The sequence below is a fragment of the Melopsittacus undulatus genome, chromosome Z, assembly GCF_012275295.1.
Source record: "Melopsittacus undulatus isolate bMelUnd1 chromosome Z, bMelUnd1.mat.Z, whole genome shotgun sequence".
NCBI classification, from domain to species: Eukaryota; Metazoa; Chordata; class Aves; order Psittaciformes; family Psittaculidae; genus Melopsittacus; species Melopsittacus undulatus.
The window spans coordinates 30,972,384-30,995,644 of NC_047557.1; the positions used below are offsets into that span (position 1 = coordinate 30,972,384).

General features: G+C 40.0%; 1 protein-coding gene across 1 annotated transcript in view; it reads right to left on the reverse strand.

The window, feature by feature from the left end:
- The window catches only part of PTPRD (protein tyrosine phosphatase receptor type D), a 303,359-nt gene that overhangs the window by 224,830 nt on the left and 55,268 nt on the right, over positions 1–23,261 (reverse strand). The window contains exons 2-3 of the mRNA XM_031054317.1: positions 9,395–9,540; positions 4,585–4,726 (exon numbers count right to left, since the gene is read on the reverse strand). Coding sequence (XP_030910177.1) covers positions 4,585–4,726; positions 9,395–9,540 — 288 coding nt within the window. The remainder of the gene's footprint in view (positions 1–4,584; positions 4,727–9,394; positions 9,541–23,261) is intronic.

Genomic DNA, 23,261 nt, shown 5'->3' on the forward strand with positions numbered 1-23,261 from the left:
GGAAGATGACAGATTTCTTTAACCGTGCAGCTAGTTCCCAGAATATGTAGTCCTTCCTCCCAATTGTCTAGAAATGAGAGACATCCCACAGCAGATTTTCAACATTGTAGCTGTGTCACTCCATTTGTCAAATTTTTATGCCCTCAAAGATAGTTGCTCCAGGTGACATATTATTTCTAAATAGTTCTTTCTCCTTTCTTCTATTTGCATTGAATCTATTGCTAGCAGCAGAAACCAAAAATGTAGCACCTTGAATTCATCATTTCTGGTTTTGTTTGTTTGTGTGGTTTTCAACAGTTTGAAAATGTTCAGCACTTCCAAGAGTCTAATAAAAATCATTTCTCTCAATTATCTCTATATCAACCTCTGTGTATCATTTTGCATGGAAACACTTTTATGTAAATATTTCACTTTTTATTTTATGCAGCAATGACTGCTTGACATTAAATCAATCAGTTTCTAAAAAGCATAAAAAGGAGTAACTGTCCTAGGCACTTCCTATAGGAATTTTATCTTAATTCTCCCATCCTTACACAGTTCTCATACTACAAAAATGCTATATGTCTGTATTTCTATAATGTACAGTATGATCAACAATAACAGTGAAAACAGTGGGCTGAGTAAACAGATAGCCCTCTGCTTAAGTGTCCTGTGTAGTCTCTCTCTTTACTTCCCAGATAACAAAGAAACAAATAAAACATCAGTGATACTCTGTATCAGTAAAACATCAGTAGATACTCTGCTGTACTGGACATTCTTCATCCTTGCTTAAAACCTGCAGTCTTCTGTGCTGCAGTCACATACCCTCTCAGGAGGTAGTGGAAGCTAAATTTCTTTCAATCCTTACAGTCTTGGCAGAACTGTATCAACTAATAATAATAAAAATAATTTGAAAAACAAGAGAGCATGGAACTGATGCTGATCTGTCCACTAGAAGGAGGCACCTCATTTCCTCCTTCCAGAACAGTTCATATGCTTGTACGTGATGCCAGAATCATAGTTCTAGAGACATGAAAAATGCCTGTTATCTTCCACTTGCATGACCAAAGAAAACATTAGGTGGATTTAATGACAAATGGATGGATAATAAAAGGAAAGCTATTCCATTTCTGGTATCTGCAGACTTTAGGAAGATCCTGTACTTTACAGTTTTTCATTGCCTACTGCACAATAATAATTTTGAATTGAACAATCAAAGCACTGTTCCACTCATATGGTTCTCAGCACAGATTTTTTTTTTTTAAAAAGAGCTCCAAAATAAATAGCATTGATTCCACTTGTCTGGAAGGAGACTTGAAATTCAGCATTTCAATGTAGGTGAATCTGTCCCGGAATGCAGCTGCCTCCTTTGTATACAGAAAATGAAAAGCAGTTGCTGTTTATCTCTCCACTTTTGGTCCAAACTATCATGAATACTCAATTTAGGATGCAAAAGTTTGGCTTGGAACTTTTCCTGATTTACTTTGTTTTTTTTTTTAAAAAAAAGCCCAATACTTTGTACTAAGGCCTTGAAATGTTATCACTTAGAGCTGCTTTTTCTACCCTTTTTCCTTCTCACACTGTGAAGTTTCCATATGCAGAAACTGAAGACTTCATTTATATTTACAGTTCTTAAGAGACTCAAGTACTACAGATTGGTCATAGTGTAAATAAAAAACAAAAAATGGTGAAACCTGTCATGCCTGAACTACCACATACTGCCAAACCAAGAAGTTTGGCTCTAAAAATATGGATACTTCAGCAAAAATGCTGCTCTTCTGCACTGCACATATGAATTGCAGCAGTTAAACTGGACTTTGTGAAACAAACAAATATTAATATAGGTAGATGTTTCAACTCCTGGGGATGTCCTGAACATCCATTAGTGTTGCAATACTTGTGGACTGAATTGCAGGTAAACTCTGCCTTCCTCCCCAGGGTGCCCTCTTGCAAGAAGCACAAATGTCAAGCTAAGTCTGTGATAGCACCATTATGAAAACATTTGAAGAACATATGATACTTATGCGTATCTCCCACAATCCACAGTTACACACATGCCCCAGGGATGAATAAAGCTTAAGTGGACCACAGATCCGCCTCACTCCACTCTGTTTTGTAGTTCATCATTAGGTCTGTTAATTTCTGGTCACGTCTATCATATGTATTTATTCCTACAGCAGCTATGTGAGGCACAGAGGCCTAACCAGATGGGAGTGTTTCCCACAAGACTACTACTGCAGACTGTACAAGATGAAGATTTGTGTAAGTTCGTAAAGCAGAAACTTAAAATAGACCTACTTATCTTCCAGGCTAATGCCCTTTGAATTGAACTATCCTTGTCTTGGAAAGCAATATAGCAAGCCATTGTACTTATAGCACTTAAAAATTTTAACCCTGCCAAAACTTCCTTACAATGCTCTGTTACCCTGCACATACCTTGCTTTCTCTGATGTTACCCGTGCAGTCCCAGTAAGTTCATGAGTTCTCATATGTTACCAGTTTTAGTATAAAACCAGAAATCTGTTCCTGGGGCAAAGTATATTCCAGCAGCTATAAAAGCCATACATATTATGGCTAGAAACATGTACAATACTTTATATATCATGTTTTTACTTAGACTATTACTTTTAATTAAAATAAATTAATTTGAATGTTTACTTTATAGCTAATAACATACATTTTTTCTTCATCAGGCATTTTCATATGCATATCATTATGCATGTTTTTTAAAACAGGATATGACCCTAAGGCTCTCTGAGGTAGCATTGAGTTATTTGAGCAAGAAACAGGAGTAGAATCAGATATGCCTTATATGAAATAGATTAAATAATCAAAAGGGCAAGCACAGAAACATCACATTTTACAATCAGTTAGTTCTGACACTCAACTTCTTCAACTCTTATGGCCCCTGGCAGAGAGATGAGGGCTGTTGCTTCTTCCCTACAAACCCCAAAATGAGAACTTTGGTTGGTTTGGAACGGTATCTTGCAGAACACATGCATGCACATTTCAAGACCAGAGAGTCTTGTGAACACACTTCAAGAAACTCTGAAGACAAAAGTTTTCACCTGAGTTATGTTGGTTTTTGCTCCCTCCACCTCCTCCCCTTTCCTCTTCCCATCTCTCTTTAATTTAAAAAACTTTTAACACAGTGTGAAAGTACCATTTTATGTTCATTTTCAGCAATGTGGAAGCTGTGCATAAAAAAGTGCTTCTATCAGTTAATAAAGGGAAAACCTTATCTTAGATAAGAACAGGTCCATCATGTTAAAACACGAACCTAACTATCAGTTTTCCCATTTTTGTTGGCTAGGCTGTGAAGAATTTTTAAAAGATAACAGAAGGAACAATCATGGCATTGGAGACAAGAACTTTAAATATTACAGAGGTTTGCTAATACCAGGCTAGATCTAACAGAGAAATACATACCTTATTTCTTATGTATGCACATACTGTTGTTAGCTCACTGCAACAGTAACACCAGGACTGTCTGTATTGATTAAAATAGCTACTGAAAGTATGCAAAAAAAACCATTTGTGGGTTTTTTTTTTGTTTGTTTGTTTTTAATAAAACCCCAACATTAGAGAAAAATAAAATAATTCTGACACCCTACATTTGTTGGGATAGAAGGAACAAAAAAAAAATTAAATCATACATTTTTACAGACTTTCATCTGAATTTGGTAAAGCTTTCTAATCATCTGCAAATCCTATAAACAGGCACCCAGCAGTTAATGCTACACAATCAAGTAATGCTATGTACTATCACAATACAAGACTAATCACCAATTATAAAAGCAGAACTGAATCTGAAGAGTGTGATTTTTCATGAAGTGTCTCCAAAGCCAGTTTCCATTCATCTCCAGATGACAGAATGAAACATTCAGGTCATTTGACTACTAGGATTTACTCCTCCAAGTACTATCTAGACAGTACACTTCGGCAGTACATTCATATCCTCACCCCTGAAGGATAGTTAAAAAAATGGACTTTTTGCTTTACAGTCTTCAAAAACTTCTTGCTGAAGTAAGAGTACAAGTCAGGTGATGTCTCTTTGAAATGGAAGAAACCTTCACCTTTTCTATGTGTTATACTTGGGGGTGCGTGACAGGGGAGGAGGAAGGTAGGAAACCCTGTAGGAGAGCTTAACCTCCTCTAAAGAGCATTTATGCAACTTTTGAAGGTCACAGTTAATTGAGAAATTTCTGTGTAAATGCTGATCCTGCAAAGCTAAGCTACCCAGGGCAGCACTAAAATGTAAATCAAGTGCATTCATAAAGCATTGGGGTTTGATCAGTAGTTGATACAATAAACTGTTTTTCATGTCAGTTCTGTTTCACTTATTTCTGACTTTTTTCTTCCATTCTCATCTGTTATACTCTGCATATTCACATTACCACATACCCACCTTTTCTGATCAAAAAATCAGAAACACGATACTCATATATTATGTGAAAAAGTCTGTATTTAACAACATCAGGACTATGATAATGTCCATTTGAAAAGAAAATGTATTTAACTTTCCTGGAGAGAAACCTCTCTTTTAAAGCAACATCACACTTTCTGTATTATAAAGCGAATTAGCTATGTTTAGAAAGGACTTACCACGTAAAACAGTGAGCCTTGTGGACACACTAATTTCACCAACACTATTGGAAGCCACACATTCATAAATAGCTTCATCTCGTGGTGTACGCAGTGGTTGTATTCTGAGAACTGATCCAGATCCATCATCAAATTCTATTACCTATAGAAGGAAACAAAAGCTGTCACAGATGTTGTTACAAATGCCTATCCCTCAGTTAATTTGTTCATGAACATCCCTGTTCACGTTCACACCTGCTGGTATTCATGTCTTCAAAGCCAGGCTCATTTTTCAAATACATGTACCAGGACAGATTCCACATAGATGTAAAAAAACCCTAATAAACCAACCCAAGAAATCATCTAACAAGAACTGTAAGAAATGATTCTGTAACTCAATGCTCTTTTATCTTGAAGTTCCCCAATAACCTTCCATTCTCTTTGCTTAAGTACTCTACCTCCAAATGCCAGTTACATTCATTTTAACTGCTGTAGGCTATATTCCCACGCTACTCACAGAGTTCAGTTCACTTATTCATTTAGCTCCAAACTGAGTAAGAGTCATCAGCTTCTGAACAAGATAGTTTAGATATGTATTTAACACACATAACAAAGAAAATGTATCCAACAATGTGCCAGAAAACGTGATCAGTTAAGAGGCTAAATAATAAGGCTAAACTTTAAAATTGCAATATTTATGCAAGAAAGACTGATTTTCATATTGAGAAATAATTAATTTAATGGCTTTAATTTCCTTCCCGCTCTGCAGTCAGAATCACATCAGCTATTGCTGAGTACTGCAGCACTCCAGACACTGGAAAAGCCTTCCTAATAATTCAGTACTATCTATCTACTTTTTAAAAAAAATATATTTTTCAATAATATATATTAATACAACCATCAGGAAATGCACTTATCAAGAAATGACAGTCTTTCTTTATATATATAAAAAAAGAAATCTTATTTGGCCATAATCTATATATACATATCCACAAAAAACTTACATATATGCCTATATGCACATGTGCTTGTGTATGTATGTCTAACTTACACGCAAGTAACCTACTAGATTCTTCTAAGAGAGAAATATAGTGGAGGGTTAGGAACTACAGTTGTATGTCCATTATCTTCCCATTTTCATTGTAGGAATTGCTCAGTTTCTTCTTAGCAATGGGAGAGGTCTGAGAATAAGATAAAACACTGGCTTTTTTTTCTGATAACACAGTCCACTAGCTGTATTATTTTTCCTTGTTAAGTAAAGCCATTACCCTAAACAAACGTAAACACCATAAAATCTCTGTCTGATCTTAGCAGAAATGAAAGAATAAAGTTCTTGATAAACTGACATTAATGAGGGAAAGAAAAATTTCATAATCTTAAAGCAGACAAACTAATGATTTGTAGATAAAAATGAAAGCATGGGTTCCAAATAATCACAATCGTTACACTTAAAAGTAAGTATTGGTTATGTTAAAATCGGAATACCAAATAAAAAATTAGCTGCATGTACAATAAAACAACAATTGCAGAAGACTGGGTTGGGCAAATACTGCAGAGATAAGTTTCAAGTACGGTGTGTCCAAAATATGCATCACAAAATGAATTTACTTTTCCTGTGATGAGTTATCCCTCTTCCTGCACATCACAGACAGTTAATTACTCCCACTCCTCTTTCTACTGAATGACATTTTATTTTTCTTCTAAAGCATGAATTTTTTAATAAAATCAGGCTCATACCACAGGGTAGAATGGTGCAATTTTTTAAATATGCTTTTTTTTCTTTCTCTGATTCATGTAAAATTCAGCTGAGAAAGACTTCTTAGTAACTTAAATTAGATTTTTTCTAATTCATAATACCTGAAATGGTTTGAAGCAAGAGGAGAAAAAAATAGTCTTCTTATATCATGTTCATTCATACTTGCAATACAAATAAAAGATGAAAGAATAATAGTGAAGTGCCACAAGGTCTTACTGTAGCCTTTAATTTCAGAAACAATCTACAGCTCTCACCACTATTCTCACTCATTTGTGAGAATTAGCCTGTGAGTAAGAACATTCCACATTTAATGATAATAATCTTCAAATCTATAAATGGGCTACTATCAAAAGAAAGGGAATAAATTATTTGTTCCCCCACTGCTAGATAGCCAATTGCTATGTACTTCAAGTTCCAGCAAAAAAGTTCAGGTTCCACATGAGAAAAAAAAACAAAACTCATGGCAAGGTTCATGAAACACTGTAGGAAGCTGTTCAAGTTTATTAAGGAGAAGAGAAATAAACCCTAGCATCCCTGGGAAACCATATGGATTAGATGACCACTTTCCATCTGTATTTACTGGGCTTCTGTGAAGATAAGTGGCCAGGTAAAACATTTTCATACCTTTTATTGCTAAGTAATCAAACTCAGAGAAATACACAAAATACTAATGTGGAAATGTGAGGAAAATAAGCCCTACTAATTAACTCTCATAGTGTTGCAGCTGACAATCTTAGATGCTTCTTGTTTCTCAGATGTTCCATGTGCCATTTCTATTGTTCTGCTCTTATTCAGAGGTTCTAGAGCATGAATTAATGAATGACCTTAATCTTGACAGGAAAGAAAACTGCCTGAAATATTAATGTACTCTACACACTTTATTCTGCTCAGTGTTTACAATAAAAGTTATAAAATAGTGGGCAAGTGTTTTCTACTTCTTTGAATTACATTCCATCTAACCTGGCTATACAGCTTGTTACACAGCTCACTAAAGGCATTTTAAAAACATTTTAAATTATTTTTTTAGGGTTCCATTTAAACATTTTTCCATGGAAATAAAACTTTTATTTTTTTGCTTATTCTCCCTAAAACCAGGTATATAGGTACACAGAACACAATATATGGAGCAAATAAACCATAATACATTGCAAAATAAACCTGACCCAACACAGTAAATATGTACATGCTTGATCCTTCACTCTTTAGAACTCAACATGAGTGAAAATTTTGTGACCAGGAGGGGATAAATTGTGTAGCATTTATGATAAAATTTCTATGTTAATTCCTCTACCCAATTACAGCTCTGCGTATGCTCTGCAAACTGCAAACAGTTCATGGCACTAGCAGATCCCATTAAAATTCATGCTTTTATTTCTTACATTGTAATAAATATAAAGGAAAATACATATATTAATTAATGAACAAATTCCAACACCTTTAAATATTTTTGAACAAAAATAGCATGACAGAAATTCAGTTCATACAAGCAAGTTCAATTACTTTCTGCTGATGTAAATCTAACCTGAAAGCCAGGGCAAGCAATTTTCTCAAACACCAGTAAAAACACAGAATACATCCTAGATCATTTGCTCATAAAATGCATGTCACAACTGTTTTATATAAAGATTAGTGATCTTCCAAACAGTTGTTTTCTTAATGCAGAATTCTGTTATTTAATATTGAAGACAGTAAACAGATACAGGGAAACATATACTTGGTGGTGTTGGTTGATGAGAAAATGAACATGAGCTGGCTGCAGTGTGCACTTGCAGTCCAAAAAGCCAACCATATCCTGGGCTGCATCAAAAGGAACGTGACCAGCAGGTCAAAGGAGGTGATCCTGCTCCTCTACTCTGCTCTTGTGCGACCCCACTTGGAGTATTGTATACAGTTCTGGTGCCCTCAACATAAAAAGGACATGGAACTGTTAGAACAAGTCCAGAGGAGGGCCACGAGGATGATCAGGGGACTGGAACACCTCCTGCATGAAGATAGGCTGAGAAAGTTGGGGCTGTTCAGCCTGGAGAAGAAAAGGCTGCATGGAGACATCATAGCAGCCTTCCAGTATCTGAAGGGGGCCTATAAGGATTCTGGGGAGAGACTCTTCAATAGGGACTGAAATGGTAGGACAAGGGGTAATGTGTTCAAACTTAAACAGGGCAATTTTAAGTTAGATATAAGGAAGGAAAAAGTTCTTTATTGTAAGGGTGGTGAGGCACTAGAATGGGTTGCCCAAGAAAGCTGTGAATGCTCCATCCCTGGTGGTGTTCAGGGCCAGGCTGGACAGTGGCTTGGGTGGCATGGGTTAGTGGCCACGGGCTTTCCTGCCTGTGCCAGGGGATTTGGAACTAGATAATCCTAAGGTCTTTTCCAACCCTAACTATTCTGATTCTATGATTCTATGATATACTCTTAGTTCTCACATTTTCTGAGATTTTTCTTTACATTACATGTTAAACCATTCCTGCCACTAAAAGTAAGAATAGTATTTGTTGTGTTATTTCCCTCAAGTAACTGGTATCCTTTGAAGAGATTACCACCATTAATTGAAGGTTATGGAGAGAAAAAGTTTCCTCTAAAGATTGTTCCTAGGCTTATTGTTAAGGAAAGAATCAAATGTAAACATGTTTTACATTTCCTTTTCAGCAGGAGGAAGTACAACATCCCTTTCATCTGTCTCTGCAACAGTGGTAAGCAACTGTGGCAGGGGAAGCAGCAGAAGACTAGGTCTGATACACACTGTCACAAAAGGAGGTGGCTTGCTCTCTGGAGGCAGCAATCACTGCTCAAATAATTTCCCCCCCCCATCTCTTTCATGGAAAAGCTCAACAGAAACACATCAAGGATCCCTTGTTAGATCAAGCTAGTTTAGAAACAGCAGTATCAGTTTTCTTTCTAGCAGTGCTATGCATAATCAGTTTGCAAATTCAAAACTTCACAAGATTGCTCTCACTGAATCATCCCCCATAGTCATGTCTATTTTGCTTAATTACTGATAATAAAGAACACATATTGGGATTAAAAGTGAGGTTTGAATTAATGTTTTTCAGAGGAACAGAACAATGGACCTAATACCTCAAATCTCTGATTGCTGACTTTCTTTCCCTTCTTGTTCCAGACAATTTTAGGTCTTGGATCTCCTGTGGCTTGACAGATGAACGAGGCAACTCCTCCAGAAACCCCTGTCTGGTCAACGGGAGTTCTTGTAAACTTCGGTGGTGCTGAAACAAACAAAAAAAATAACAAGTAGTAAGCATAAAAAATAAGCCTTGTCAGAATATTAAAATGAAAAAAAGAAGGAAATAAGTTGTTTCTCCAGTGACAGTATTCACCTGAAATAGAAAACATTAGAAGAATATCTAAAAGGTCAGGAAAGTACTTGCATATTTTACTAGTGAAATTTATATTAAAATGGAAATCTGATAGCATCAGAATAGCAAGATTGTAAATTATATTTTATCACCATTACAAATGAAAATCAAATTTGTCTTCTGTTGCAAAATCAGCTCATCAATCAGCTGGAATAAGATCATGTTTTGTTACTTGATGCTATGATCACAGGATGTCACAAAAACAGGATTCCCACCTTTAAGCCACTAAAATCAGTGACATTTAGGTGAAAGCATTTACAAGTTTGCAGTGAAAATTACTACGTATTAAGAGTCCTTGTTTAAGGAACTATAACAGAAGAGAGGTTTATGCTTGGACACGGTTCCATGTATTACTCTTGTTCAGTCCCAAATTATTCTGCTCTGTTAGAAAGAGTCAGATCCAACTATCGGAACAATAGGAGAGCAGGCAGAAATGGAGAAATAATTTTAAAAGTAGGAAAAGGCATTTTAATTAATTATTATCTATGCTTTTATTTCCTTATATTTTCCTTCCATAATTAGAATAAATTTATCAGCCTTGTGGTGAAACAAAGCCTTTGAAAAACCACAAAGAGATATGACTTCTACAGATTTAATATAAAAATAGATGAGATTATGTCTAACCACAATACAGAAATGCTGCAGAGTTGTGGTAAGTATTTACATCATTTTTTTCTTAAATGAAAACTTTTAGAGATCCAATACACTTCAAGATGCTGATTTGAATGCTATGAAAAGAATACTTTATTGGTTTTATGTCATTGTGTAGTTGCTCTATAGCAGCTGTAGCAATTAATTTTTGCTCTCATCTACTTTCAGCAGTCAGCTCCTTTCTGTTCTCAACCTCTTTGCTCTTCTTCAATTTCCTCTCTTAGTTCTGACAGTTATGTACTCACACCGTACTAGTTTTAATTTCTAAGTTGCTGCTCTTCACTTCTGATGTCTAACCCCATATTCTGCTAAACTGGGCTTTCCACAGGCAACATTTTTTGTCACCATGGTTATTGAAATGTCAGAAACCCAGCAGACTACAGGCACACATGTATGTAACACTGGAAGAAATCATGAAGTAATTTAAAAGGCTGAGAAAATATAATGGGGCAATTGTTACAGAACAAAATCAGTATCTTGTAGTTATGTTGCTGTCATGGTTTAAAACCAACCACACAGTCTCTCTCTCACCCTCCCCCCTTTCTTTCCCCGCCAACCCCCGCCCATCCGCGTCCCCACTCCTGGAGGGATGGGGGGAGAATTGAAAGAATGTAACTCCCACGGGTTGAGATAAGAACAGTTGTAACTAAGGTATAACACAAACCACTACTGCTACCACCAATAATAATAATGCTAAGAGAAATAACAAGGGAAGAGAACACAATACCACCCGCTGAAACGAGCCCGACTCAGAAGGAAGCCTGCCCTTCCAGGTAACTCCCAGTTAACTCCCCGGGCATGACGTGCTGTGATATGCAATACCTCTTAGGCTAGCTTGGGTCAGGTGTCCTGTCTCTGCTTCCTCCTGGCCTCCCCTCCTCCCTGGCAGAGAATGAGACTCAGAAAGTCCTTGGTCAGAGTAAACATTACTTAGCAACAACTAAAAACATCAGGGTTATCAGCTCTGTTCCCAGGCTGAAAGTCAAAAACACAGTGCTGTACCAGCTGGTAGGAAGGAGAAAAAAAATGACTGCTACTGCTAAACCCGGGACAGTATCCACCCCTTATTCCATACCATTCAGGTCATGCTCAGATCTCACATTTTCAATATACCATCTATATATACACATCCACATACACACACAGACAGACAGAAAGAGAACATTTCTTAGTGCATGGACCAACCCCTATAATGCTGCTGAGTCCATTCAGTTCATGATGTCAGGTTACATCTCTTGTAACAGTCCTTTGGAGTAGGAGAGGCTGTGTGCAGTGTTGGATCGTTGCCTGCTGGTGCTGATCGTTCCTTTACTGCAGAAGTCGTCTGGTCCTATAAAATTTGATTTTCTGTTGGGATGATGGCTGGAGGGAAGTGAGGGACAGTCACTGCAGACCTGAGACCATGAGGATGATCAGGGGACTGAAGCACCTCCCATATGAAGACAGGCTGAGAAAGTTGGGGCTGTTCAGCCTGGAGAAGAGAAGGCTGTGTGGAGACCTCATAGCAGCCTTCCAGTATCTGAAGGGGGCCTACAGGGATGCTGGGGAGGGCCTATTCATTAGAGACTATAGTGATAGGACAAGGGGTAACGGGTTGAAACTTAAATGGCAGAGGTTTAGATTGGATATAAGGAAGAAATTCTTTACTGTTAGGGTGGGGAGGTACTGGAATGGGTTGCACAGGGAGGTAGTGAATGCTCCATCCCTGGCAGTGTTCAAGGCCAGGTTGGATGAAGCCTTGGGTGATATGGTTTAGTGTGAGGTGTACCTGCCCATGGCAGGGGGGTTGGAACTAGATGATCTTGAGGTCCTTTCCAATCCTAACTATTCTATGATTCTATAATTTGGCTGGTGGGCTATTAAAGAATGATACAGCAGGCAACAGCATACACGTAAGTTCACTGGCTGTTTTCCCCTAAAATCAAATTCCCTTGAGGTTCACATCAGAATTCCCCATCTTCCCAAATTACCCACCAACTATATCCAGGTCCCTTAGCAAAAGCAATCCCATGAGTGGGTTTGCCTTTACCTGAAGCAGGAATAACCCACACTGTCTTCCCCAGCAAATTCTTCATGTGCACCACAGGAACTTTGTCCCCTTCTACAATATGTAAAAGTTCTGACTGGGCTGGGTGTCATGGGTTCAGCCCTGGCAATCATTTTTTTCTCCTTCTTGTAGTTGGTGCAGTGCTGTGTTTTGAGTTATGGGCTGGGAACAGTTGCTGATAGTGAGCATGTTTTGAGGGTGTTTTTGTTCAAGGTTTTTTCTGAGCACATGATCCAGCCAGGTGGAGGAGGGGAGGCTGGAAAGAAGGAGAGTCAGGACACCTGACCCAGGCTAGCCAATGAGGTATTCCATACCATAGCATGTCATGCCCAGGATGCATACTGGGAGAGAGAGAGCAGGAGGGGTGGAGCTCTGGAGGAAAATGGAGGAAGGAGCACGCGGTGCTCGGCCGGGCAGGGTGGAGTTAGTTATGCGTCGGTGGCTGGTGGGGTGTTGTATTCTCTTCACTTGTTATTGGCTGTATCATTACTATTGTGTTATGCCTTAGCTATTAAACCGTTCTTATCTCAATCCGTGGGGGCTACATTCCTTGGATTCTCCTTCCTAACTCTCCAGGAGTTGGGGGACTTGGTTTAAACCACGACACTGGGCCAGCCCTGTTGGCAGATCCTCTGGTGTTGATCAACCAGGTGGCCTTTGGTAAATGTGTATCCCAATGTTTGAAATTTCCCCCACCCACTGCTCTCAGTGTAGCTTTTAACAGCCCATTGTACCGTCCGATTTTCCCAGAGGCTGGTGCATGGTAGGGGATGCGATACACCCACTCAATGCCATGCTCTTTGGCACAAGTATCTATAAGGTTGTTCCAGAAATGAGTCACATTGTCTGACTCAGTTCTCTCTGATGTGCCGTGTGACCACAAAATCTGTTTCTCAAGGCCCAGGATACTGTTGCAGGCAGTGGCGTGGAACACAGCATAAGTTTCCAGCCATCCGGTGGTTGTTTCCACCATGGTAAGCACATGGTGCTTGCCTTGACTGGTTGGTGGTAGTGTGATATAATCAATCTGCCAGGCCTTTCCATATTTGTACTTCACCCATCGTCTTCCATACCAAAGAGGCTTCAACCACATGGATTGTTTAATCGCAGCACATGTTTCACACTCATGAATAACCTGGGCAATAGCATCCATTCTTAAGTCCATCCCTTGATTATGACCCCCTCTTCATGTTGCATCTCTGCCCTGATGGCCTGAAGTGTCATGGGCCCACCAGACGAAAAATAATTCACCCTTGTGTTGCCAATCTAAGTCCATCTGAGCCACTTCAATCTTATCAGCTTTATCCACTTGTTGGTTGTTCTGGTGCTCCTCAGTGGCCTGACTCTTGGGTACATGAGCATTTACATGGCGTACCTTCACCACCAGAATCTGCACCTGGGCAGAGATATCTTGCCATAATGCAGCAGCCCAGATGGGTTTACCTCTGCGCTGTGGGTTGCTCTGTTTCCATTGCTGCAACCACCCCCACAGGGCATTTCCCACGATCCATGAGTCAGTACAGAGATAAAGTACTGTCTGCTTTTCTCCTTCAGCAATGTCCAGGGCCAGCTGGAGGGCTTTCACCTCAGCAGACTGACTCAATTCACCCTCTCCTTCAACAGTTTCTGCAACTTGTCATTGAGGACTCCATGCGGCTGCCTTTCACCTCCAATGCTTTCCCACAATGTGGCAGGAACCATCAGTAAACAAGGCATACTGCTTTTCAATTTCTGATAGTTTATTATATGTTGGGGCCTCTTCAACACGCATCAGCTTCGCCTCTGGTGATGTTCCAAAATCTTTGCCCTCTGCCCAGTCCATGATGACTTCTAGAATGCCTGGACAACTGGGATTTCCTCTTGGAGCTCATTGTGTAACTAGTGCAGCCCACTTACTCCATGTAGCATCGGTTGAATGATGTGTAGAGGAGATCCTGCCTTTAAATATCCAGCCCAGCACGGGCAACTGGGGGGCCAGGAGGAGCTGTGCTTCAGTGCCAATCACTTCTGAAGCAGCTCAAACCCCTTCACAAGCTGCCAGTATCTCTTTCTCATTTGAAGCATAGCTAGCCTTAGATCCTTTGCATACCTGACTCCAAAAGCTGAGGGATCAACCTTGAGTCATCCCTGGAGCTTTCTGCCAGAGGATCCAGGTGGGATCATTCTCCCCAGCTGCGGTGTAGAGCACATTTTTTACATCTGGCCTGGTCCAGACTGCTCCAAGGGCTCACGCATGAACTATCTCTCGTTTAATCTCCTCAAAGGCTTGTTGTCGCTCAGGGAACCAATTAAAATCATTCTTCTTCCAGGTCACATGATAGAGAGGGCTTACAATCAAACTGCAGTTTGGGATGTGCATTCTCCAGAATCCCACAGCACCCAAGAAAGCTTGTGTTTCTTTCTTATTAGTTGGTGGAGACATTGCTGTCATCTTGTTGATCACATCTGTGGGGATCTAGTGATGTCCACCTTGCCATTTTATTCCTCAGAATTGAATCTCCTGTGCAAGTCCCTTGACCTTATTCTGTTTTATGGCAAAACCAGCTTTCAGCAGGATTTGGATTATTTCCCTCCCTTTCTCAAGGACTTCTTTTGCTGTATCAATCCACACAATAATGTCATCGATGTATTGCAGGTGTTCTGGAGCTTGCCCCTGTTCCAGTGCAGTCTGGATCCGCCCATGGCAGATGGTAGGGCTGTGTTCCCACTCCTGGGGCAGTCGGTTCAAAGTGAACTGGACACCTCTCCAAGTAAAAGCAAACAGTGGCCTACACTCTGCTGCCAAAAGGAATTGAGAAAAATGTATTGGCAATATCACTTGTAGCATACCACTTGGCTGCCTTTAACTCCAGTTCATACTGAAGTTCTAGCTCGTCTGGTACAGCAGCAGGCCACAGCAGTCTACTGTTATTCTACACTCTCCGTTAGACTTTCACACTGGCCATACGGGGCTATTAAAAGGTAAACGGGTCCTACTGATCACTCCTTGGCTCTCCAGTTTACGGATCAGCTTATGGATGGGAATCAGGGAGTCTCGGTTAGTGCAATATTGCCACTGGTGCACTGTCATGGCTGCGATTGACACTTGCTGTTCTTCAACCTTAGGCAACCTCACAACAGAAGGATCATCTAGGAGACCAGGCAAGGTGGAGAGCTGCTCAATTTCCTCTGTTTCCAAAGCAGCAATACCAAAAGCCCCTATCTATCCTTCTGTGTCTTGGAGTATCATCTCCTGAGGCAGCCTATGCCGAGGATTCATGGACCCTCTGGACCAGTCACAGAATCACAGAATCCCAAGGGTTGGAAAGGACCTCAAAAGATCATCTAGTCCAACCCCCCTGCAAGAGCAGGTAAACCTAGAGTACATCACACAGGAACTTGTCCAGACAGGCCTTGAATATCTCCAACGCAGGAGACACCACAACCCCCCTGGGCAACCTGTTCCACTGCTCTGTCACTCTTACAGTAAAGAAGTTCTTCCTGATGTTAACGTGGAACCTCCTATGCTCCAGTTTACACCCATTGCTCCTTGTCCTATCACTGGATATCACTGAAAAAAACCTAGCTCCATCATCCTGACACCCACCCTTCACATATTTGTAAACACTGATGAGGTCACCCCTCAGTCTCCTCTTCTCCAAGCTAAAAAGACCCAGCTCCCTCAGCCTCTCCTCATAAGGGAGGTGTTCCACTCCCTTAATCATCTTTGTGGCTCTGCGCTGGATTCTTTCAAGCAATTCCCTGTCCTTCTTGAACTGAGGGGCCCAGAACTGGACGCAATATTCCAGATGAGGCCTCACCAAGGCAGAGTAGAGGGGGAGGAGAACCTCTCTTGCCCTACTAACCACACCCTTTCTAATGCACCCTAGGATGCCATTTGCCTTCTTGGCCATAAGGGCACATTGCTGGCTCATGGTCATTCTCCTGTCCACCAGGACCCCCAGGTCCCTTTCCCCTTCACTCCTTTCCAGCAGGTCAACCCCCAACCTGTACTGGTACATGGGGTTGTTCTTCCCCAGAGCAAAACTCTACACTTGCCCTTGTTGAATTTCATCAAGTTTGTCCCCGCCCAACTCTCCAGCCTGTCCAGGTCTCGCTGAATGGCAACACAGCCTTCTGGTGTGTCAGCCACTCCTCCCAGTTTAGTGTCATCAGCAAACTTGCCACTTCCTCCAAGTCAGGCTGATTTCAGCCTCCAGTACAGTCAACTCTTAGGATGCTCCTGTCACTCCAGAAACAGAAATGGGTTCCATCCCTTGACAGCTTGATGGCATCAGGGTACACTGTGTACCAGTGTCGACTAGAGCCTTATACTTCTGGGGGACTGATGTGCCAGGCCATCTGATCCACACAGTCCAGTAAATCCGACTGTCACCTCCCTCCACCTGGCTTAAGGCAGGGCCCCTATAATAGTTATCACAACATTGGCCACTTAAGTCTTGTTGAAAGGGACTATTCTTCATTATCACAGGAGCTGGAGTAAAATCAACTATTCCACTCCATCTGGGAATCTGCTCACCAGAGACTGAAGCCACAGCTTTTATGTGATGATCAGCCTTGGCCTTTGCTCTTCTCTTCAATTCACCCACCTGTTCCTAAAAGGCTGAAGTAGGTTTTCCATCCCATTTTGCCATGTATTCTCCGTGACCCCGCATGTAAAACCATAGGGTGGCCCATGCATATACCTTCTATAACTTCTCCTTCTCGAACAACAGTACACCTTTTGTTAATAGCCGAGACATGTGTTGGTGCACGTGAGGAGCTGGATAAATCAGATAAATTGTCCCTCAAATATTTGAGATCCTGGGACAGTTTTTCCACAGCTGAGATGATGGCAGGAGTGAGACTGTCTTTGAACTTTCAGAGTTTATGAATCATTTCATCCACTGTTAGTGGTACTATGTTGTTCCAGGTTACTGTTGCCAATGAATGAGCATATGATGATGATGCATTCTGTGTAAGTTTTTGGCACATGGGTCGTGTACATTCTACTTCATCTGGGTCTATGGGTATAACCTCATTGTTAGTCTTGATGTGATAGATCATCTCTATAATGGCTGATTCCCTCAGAAACTGGATGCCTTTGTCTAAAGCAGTCCACTTGGCCGAATGACTCATAACATCGTCCTTGTATGGAAAACTTTCGTCCACAGCTTCCGAGAGCTGCCTCCAAAGATTGAGGGAATTTTTCTCTCTTGCAATTGCTTTGTCAATTCCCCCTTCCCTAGCAAGTGATCCCAGCTGCATGGCTTCTGTACCTTCCAGTTCATGACCATCAGTCCCATTATCTTGGCATTGGAGCAACCAGGTGATGATGTGCTCCCCTGGTTGACAGGTAAAATCTTTTCCAATATTCCAGAGCTTAGTTGAGGTCCCAGTTCAAGAAGTCACCTCTTCTTCTTCTTCGTCATGTGATGATGACTCCTGATCGAATGCTGGACCTGGTGGTTAATACATTGTTTCTTCATCTTGCTTCACCCTTCTTGCGTCCTTTTTGTTTTTTCTCTTGAGTACAGGGGCAATCGATTGGTCCTCTGTGTTAGCTGCAGTGATTAACACTGTGGTTTGAGTAGGGACTATACTTGTCGCTGGTGGTGGTGCAGCTGCTGTGCTTGGAGCTGAAGTAGCTGCACTGTCTGTTGCAGTCAAAGTTTGAATAGCTGCTGTACTTGTCACTGTGGTATTTGTGTTATCCACTGCAGCCAAAGTTTGAGTAGCGACTGCACTTGTCACTGGGGGTGGTGTAGCTGCTGTGCTGGGAGCTGGAGTACCTGCACTGACTGTTGTTTTGCCCTCAGATCCAAGGACATTTCTTTTTGAAGGTGCTGGATAGTGTTGAACAAAGGCCCTGTAAGCGTAGGCCAAGTCCCAGCACGTTGCCATGATCTGTCTATCTCTGGTACGGCCAGAATGACAACACACCTCATTTAAGTGTTTTACTAATTCTTCTGGATTTTGCACTTGTTCGGTGGTGAAATTCCAAAGTACTGGAGTGGCCCACTGACCTAGATACTTGCCCATACTATCCCACACACCCTGCCACTCATGGCTGTCCAGCTTCGGGGAAAATTTCTTGGTCATCCTATATTGTCGTTTAATCCCACACAAGACACAAACCTGACTCTTCTTAACTCTTGAAATCAGACAAAATGGTCGTGGGCAAAATACACTCTGTATGCATGATACCATGGTGATCCCAATCTCAATCAGCAAACAGGTCTCAAGAGTATTAAAAGGCCATTCAAAAACTTCAAAACTCTCAAATGATTCTGTAAACGATCTGAGGGGGAGAGCTGGGAGGGTAAGAGAATGGCTGCTTCACAGGTTGACCACCCGAGAAGGAGAAAAAAGATGTGAAATTGCTAAGCACTTTTATTATATAACCCCCAAAGTATAAAGGTGGTGACCACACTGGGAACATAAGCCAGATCAGTTTCATGATCAATGTTTCTATTGTATTACAAGTCATTGCAATAAAGTACAGTGAGACAAGAACCTTATCCCAAGCCCCACACTTGAAAAACACTAACACAGCAAATACCGGCTCTAAGTAAGGTATGATATACTGAAACTGAGATCAAGAGAAACAACATTGAGAGCCAATAAAGCACCACTGTGATGAGTGACTGTAAGTCCTGTCAGATCTGTTGTTATCTCAACACCTTGTGCCCCACATTGGACACGAGAAAAGAATTGTCATGGTTTAAACCCAACCACACAGTCTCTCTCTCATCCCCCCCCCTCCTGTTTATGGGGAGAATCAGGGATGAGGGGGAGAATCGAAAGAATGTAACTCCCACGGGTTGAGATAAGAACAGTTGTAACTAAGGTATAACACAAACCACTACTGCTACCACCAATAATAATAATGCTAAGAGAAATAACAAGGGAAGAGAACACGATACCACCCGCTGAAACGAGCCCGACTCAGAAAGAAGCCTGCCCTTCCAGGTAACTCCCAGTTAACTCCCCGGGCATGACGTGCTGTGATATGGAATACCTCTTAGGCTAGCTTGGGTCAGGTGTCCTGTCTCTGCTTCCTCCTGGCCTCCCCTCCTCCCTGGCAGAGCATGAGACTCAGAAAGTCCTTGGTCAGAGTAAACATTACTTAGCAACAACTAAAAACATCAGTGTTATCAGCTCTGTTCCCAGGTTGAAAGTCAAATCACAGCACTGCACCAGCTACTAAGTATGAGAAAAATTGACTGCTACTGCTAAACCCAGGCCAGTAGCGATATTAAATACGAGAGTATGCAGACTGTCCTAAATTTACAAAATGAAATTATTTTGTTTTTTTTTTACCCTACCTCTAATGTGTAACATACCACTAACAAATATAATTTTCAAAAAATGCAGTAAAAATAATGTTCCTGAATGTCTGCATGATTTTTTATTATTAGAGGTATTGGGAAACATTGCTATTAGTAAACTTTTCAGAATGCTCAAGAATCCTTGAACTATCTGCTCTGCTAATTTTGCCTGATGAACATCTACCTGAACCCAAATGCAACAGAATATCTGAGCACTATAAAATAGTGTGCCACTGTGCCATGGGGAACTTAATCAAGATCTTCTCTGAAGATAAAAAACTGCCAAAACCACTGCAAACAAAACACACTTAGAGCAAACAAACTAAAAATCCCTTCCCAAGTTACAGACTTTAAGCCTGGACCAAGGAAAAAATAGAAATGTATGCTGATGAAGAGCATCTGTGTTTCACCAAAATTGCTAGCTCTGTATCCTTTTCTATGCATGTATTAACCCAGCACTCCAATATGTAAAGAGACAGGACTGAATATAATATTCTGATATTCCGTGGCACAAGTTGTGACTGTGTGCCATCAAGTGAAAAATGATGTGCAGCCATTCTCTTTTTATTTCTTTTGACATTTTGTGAATTCAGTGTTAAACTAGTGAAAGAAAAACACTACGTGGGCAAGTCCATCAGCACAGATTAACCATGTATAGTATATCACAGGCAGCTTTTAAACTCTAAATTTATGCCTCACTCATACATTCAGTGACTGCCCAACTGGTAAGCTCAATATCAGTGAAGTAACATACTTCCTTAAAGACAAGGTCTGTGTTGGAAAATTTGCCAATTTTGCCATGCATTACTATGGTCAAGGAGGGAAAGTGACTCAATGTAAAAGCCATGCTGTGCATTCATTCTTGCAGTACTTCACTTAACTATCCTTGACGAAGAGAACTGCAGATGTTTAAACAGCAAGCAAAACAAAAGCAAGAATAAATGATAGGCAAAGATCATGCTGAACTATGATAAATTAGCTCTAGAAAATAAATAACATAAATAATTAAAAAAAACAAAGAAACAAAAAAAGAAACTTTCCCATTGCTACTGAACCCAAAAGAAAAGAACAAAATTTCCTTCATCTCCAACACTCTGAAAACTGAAAAGCTGTTTATCCAATAATGCATATAGAAATATATATGAAACTAAAAACTTTCTCCAAAACTGCTGTTAAGGTAAAACCAGTTTTCTGACCATTTCTTCATCTTGGATTGGGCCAAACCTCGTAAAGAACTATAAATGCCATGACTCCTCAGGAAAATTTCTTAGTAGCTTCTGCAAAGCTCTATGTACATAGTAGAGTTGCAGAAACAGGGCTGAATACCTAATATGGCTTTGGTAACTAATTGAAGAAGAACAGTATTTTTGCAGTACTATGTGAATCTCTTTGCTGGTCCAACAGTAAAATTGTTATTTATTAACTAGATATTTGCTTCAAAGCCTTAAAAGCAAAAGCAAAGCACAATTTTTACATAATGATGTCACTATCTGTAGACATATTTCAGGAAAAACAAGTTTTTAAGGTTGTATGTAAAGACCACATTATGATACCTGTGATGATGTGTTTCACTTAAACTGTAATTTCACTGAAAAAAAAAAACAAAGTATGTGCTGGGCAAATTTTCCTCTTGCGTAACTGATTCCTGTAAAGAAACATTGCCACACCTCTTCTCCAGTACCTCAACTTGAAAGTAAAACAGTTATCATTTAGGTATCAGATGATATCAGAGAATGTATAATTCTACCTGAAACAGGAAACTTACAGTAGTCCTGTACACTTCAGACATTTTAATGCATACAGTGGCTGTTTTCAGCAGTTTATCTTTAAATCCAGAAAATTAAATTTAATTTGACAATCAAGTTAAACTCTCCAATTTAGGCTTTGCAGTTCTATCAGAAGGACAATGAGGCTACATGTTTAACAGGTGTTGTGAGTATGAACTCATTTATGGTCAAGAAATGCTGAGGCTATGGTGACAGTAACTAGCCAGCCATGGAAAAGTATAGGTATTAAGCAATCCATCTTTTCATTATTCAGTCAACATCTTCATCTCATTACATACAAAGTGACCATCATCGGTGTAAGGGTATTTGAAATTATAACCCAGCAGAACCAAAATTGAGAAGTAGTATTTGTTGCCTTTATCTTTATAAAGGTTGTTAATTAAGGTTTGACACAAATTATCTCCACAATTAATGTCAGTTTCTTGACATTGATTTTGACCTAAACTGCTAGGCACTCTGATAGCAAACACAATTACACCGCTCACATAGTTGTGTTTATTAACACGAAGGCAATTTTGATTGAGAACTGACGACTAATTTCAGCCTCCCTTAAGAGCAGTGCAGAGTCCAACAAAAACTCTCTTCAGCACACTTCATTAAGCACAGCAACAATCTATATGGGAACCTTCCAGCACAATTAAATCTGCCAAAAAAAAATCAGAAGTAATAGGTTGAGAACTATGATACCACAACCCTTCAGCACTTCTGAAACTCCTTGGTCACATTTCAATAAAGCTGTAATCAAAATAAAGAAGTGTAGTTAAAATAACAAAAGTGAAATTCAGTTAAAATAACACCTCATATTTCTGAAGTCTCCTGTCGGCATCATCAAAATTGCAGCAATATTGGCTACAAAATACAAACAATAGGAATTTTATTTGTTTCAGCTTCTTTATCTACCAGTGCCTACTCAGATATCTGTACTAATATTGAGTGTTGATACCTTGTCAAGGAAAAAAAATTACAGCAGAAGATTTCAGTAACTTGGACTTACAGAGACAAGCTATGCTATCCAAGGGCTGAGGGTTCCCACCTTCTATTGCTTGTTATGCACTTCTTGCTGGGACTTTCTGAGAAGCCCATGTGACCCTAACTACTGCAAACTACATTCTAATCTATGAAGGGAAATGGAATTTATTGATAGTTCGCCTTAAACGTAATTTGTTGTTTTAATGAGTTTAAAGCCACAGAAGGTAGGCTGCTGCTTCAATGAGCAGTCAAGCTGTTGCCTCAAGGGACACAGGAACTTCAAAATACAGATAGTTTACCGCTGTTGAGAAAGAAGCTGTCTTTTCTTGCACACTGAGGATACATAAAATACATTTATAACATGACACTGAAATAATTCACTTGGATTAGAACATTTGCACAAGCATAAGTCATCTCTTTTGCACTTTCACATTTTTAAGTTCAAGTATAATTTTGAAGTAGTGAATGGAATTAACTAATTCACGTATCATCATGTGACGGAATTATCTATTTGAGTTCTGCTGTTCCATACTCTGCTGTGCTTTGAGAACATGTAATACTTTTCCTTTGCACTCAAATAAAACATCCGACAAAATGTTTTTTCTAAATCAGTAGTTCAGCACTCTTCTTTCCACAGCTACTGAGAACTATTCTTATGTAGAGACATTTTTACGGACATAGTCCTCTAATTAAGCAATGAACCTGAGAGCAAGTCTTCACCTTCTTTAAAGGTAAAGAGAAAGCTAATGGGATGTTTGCAGCAAGTTCAGCATGCATAGCTCCTGTCGACAAGATATACAGAGAATG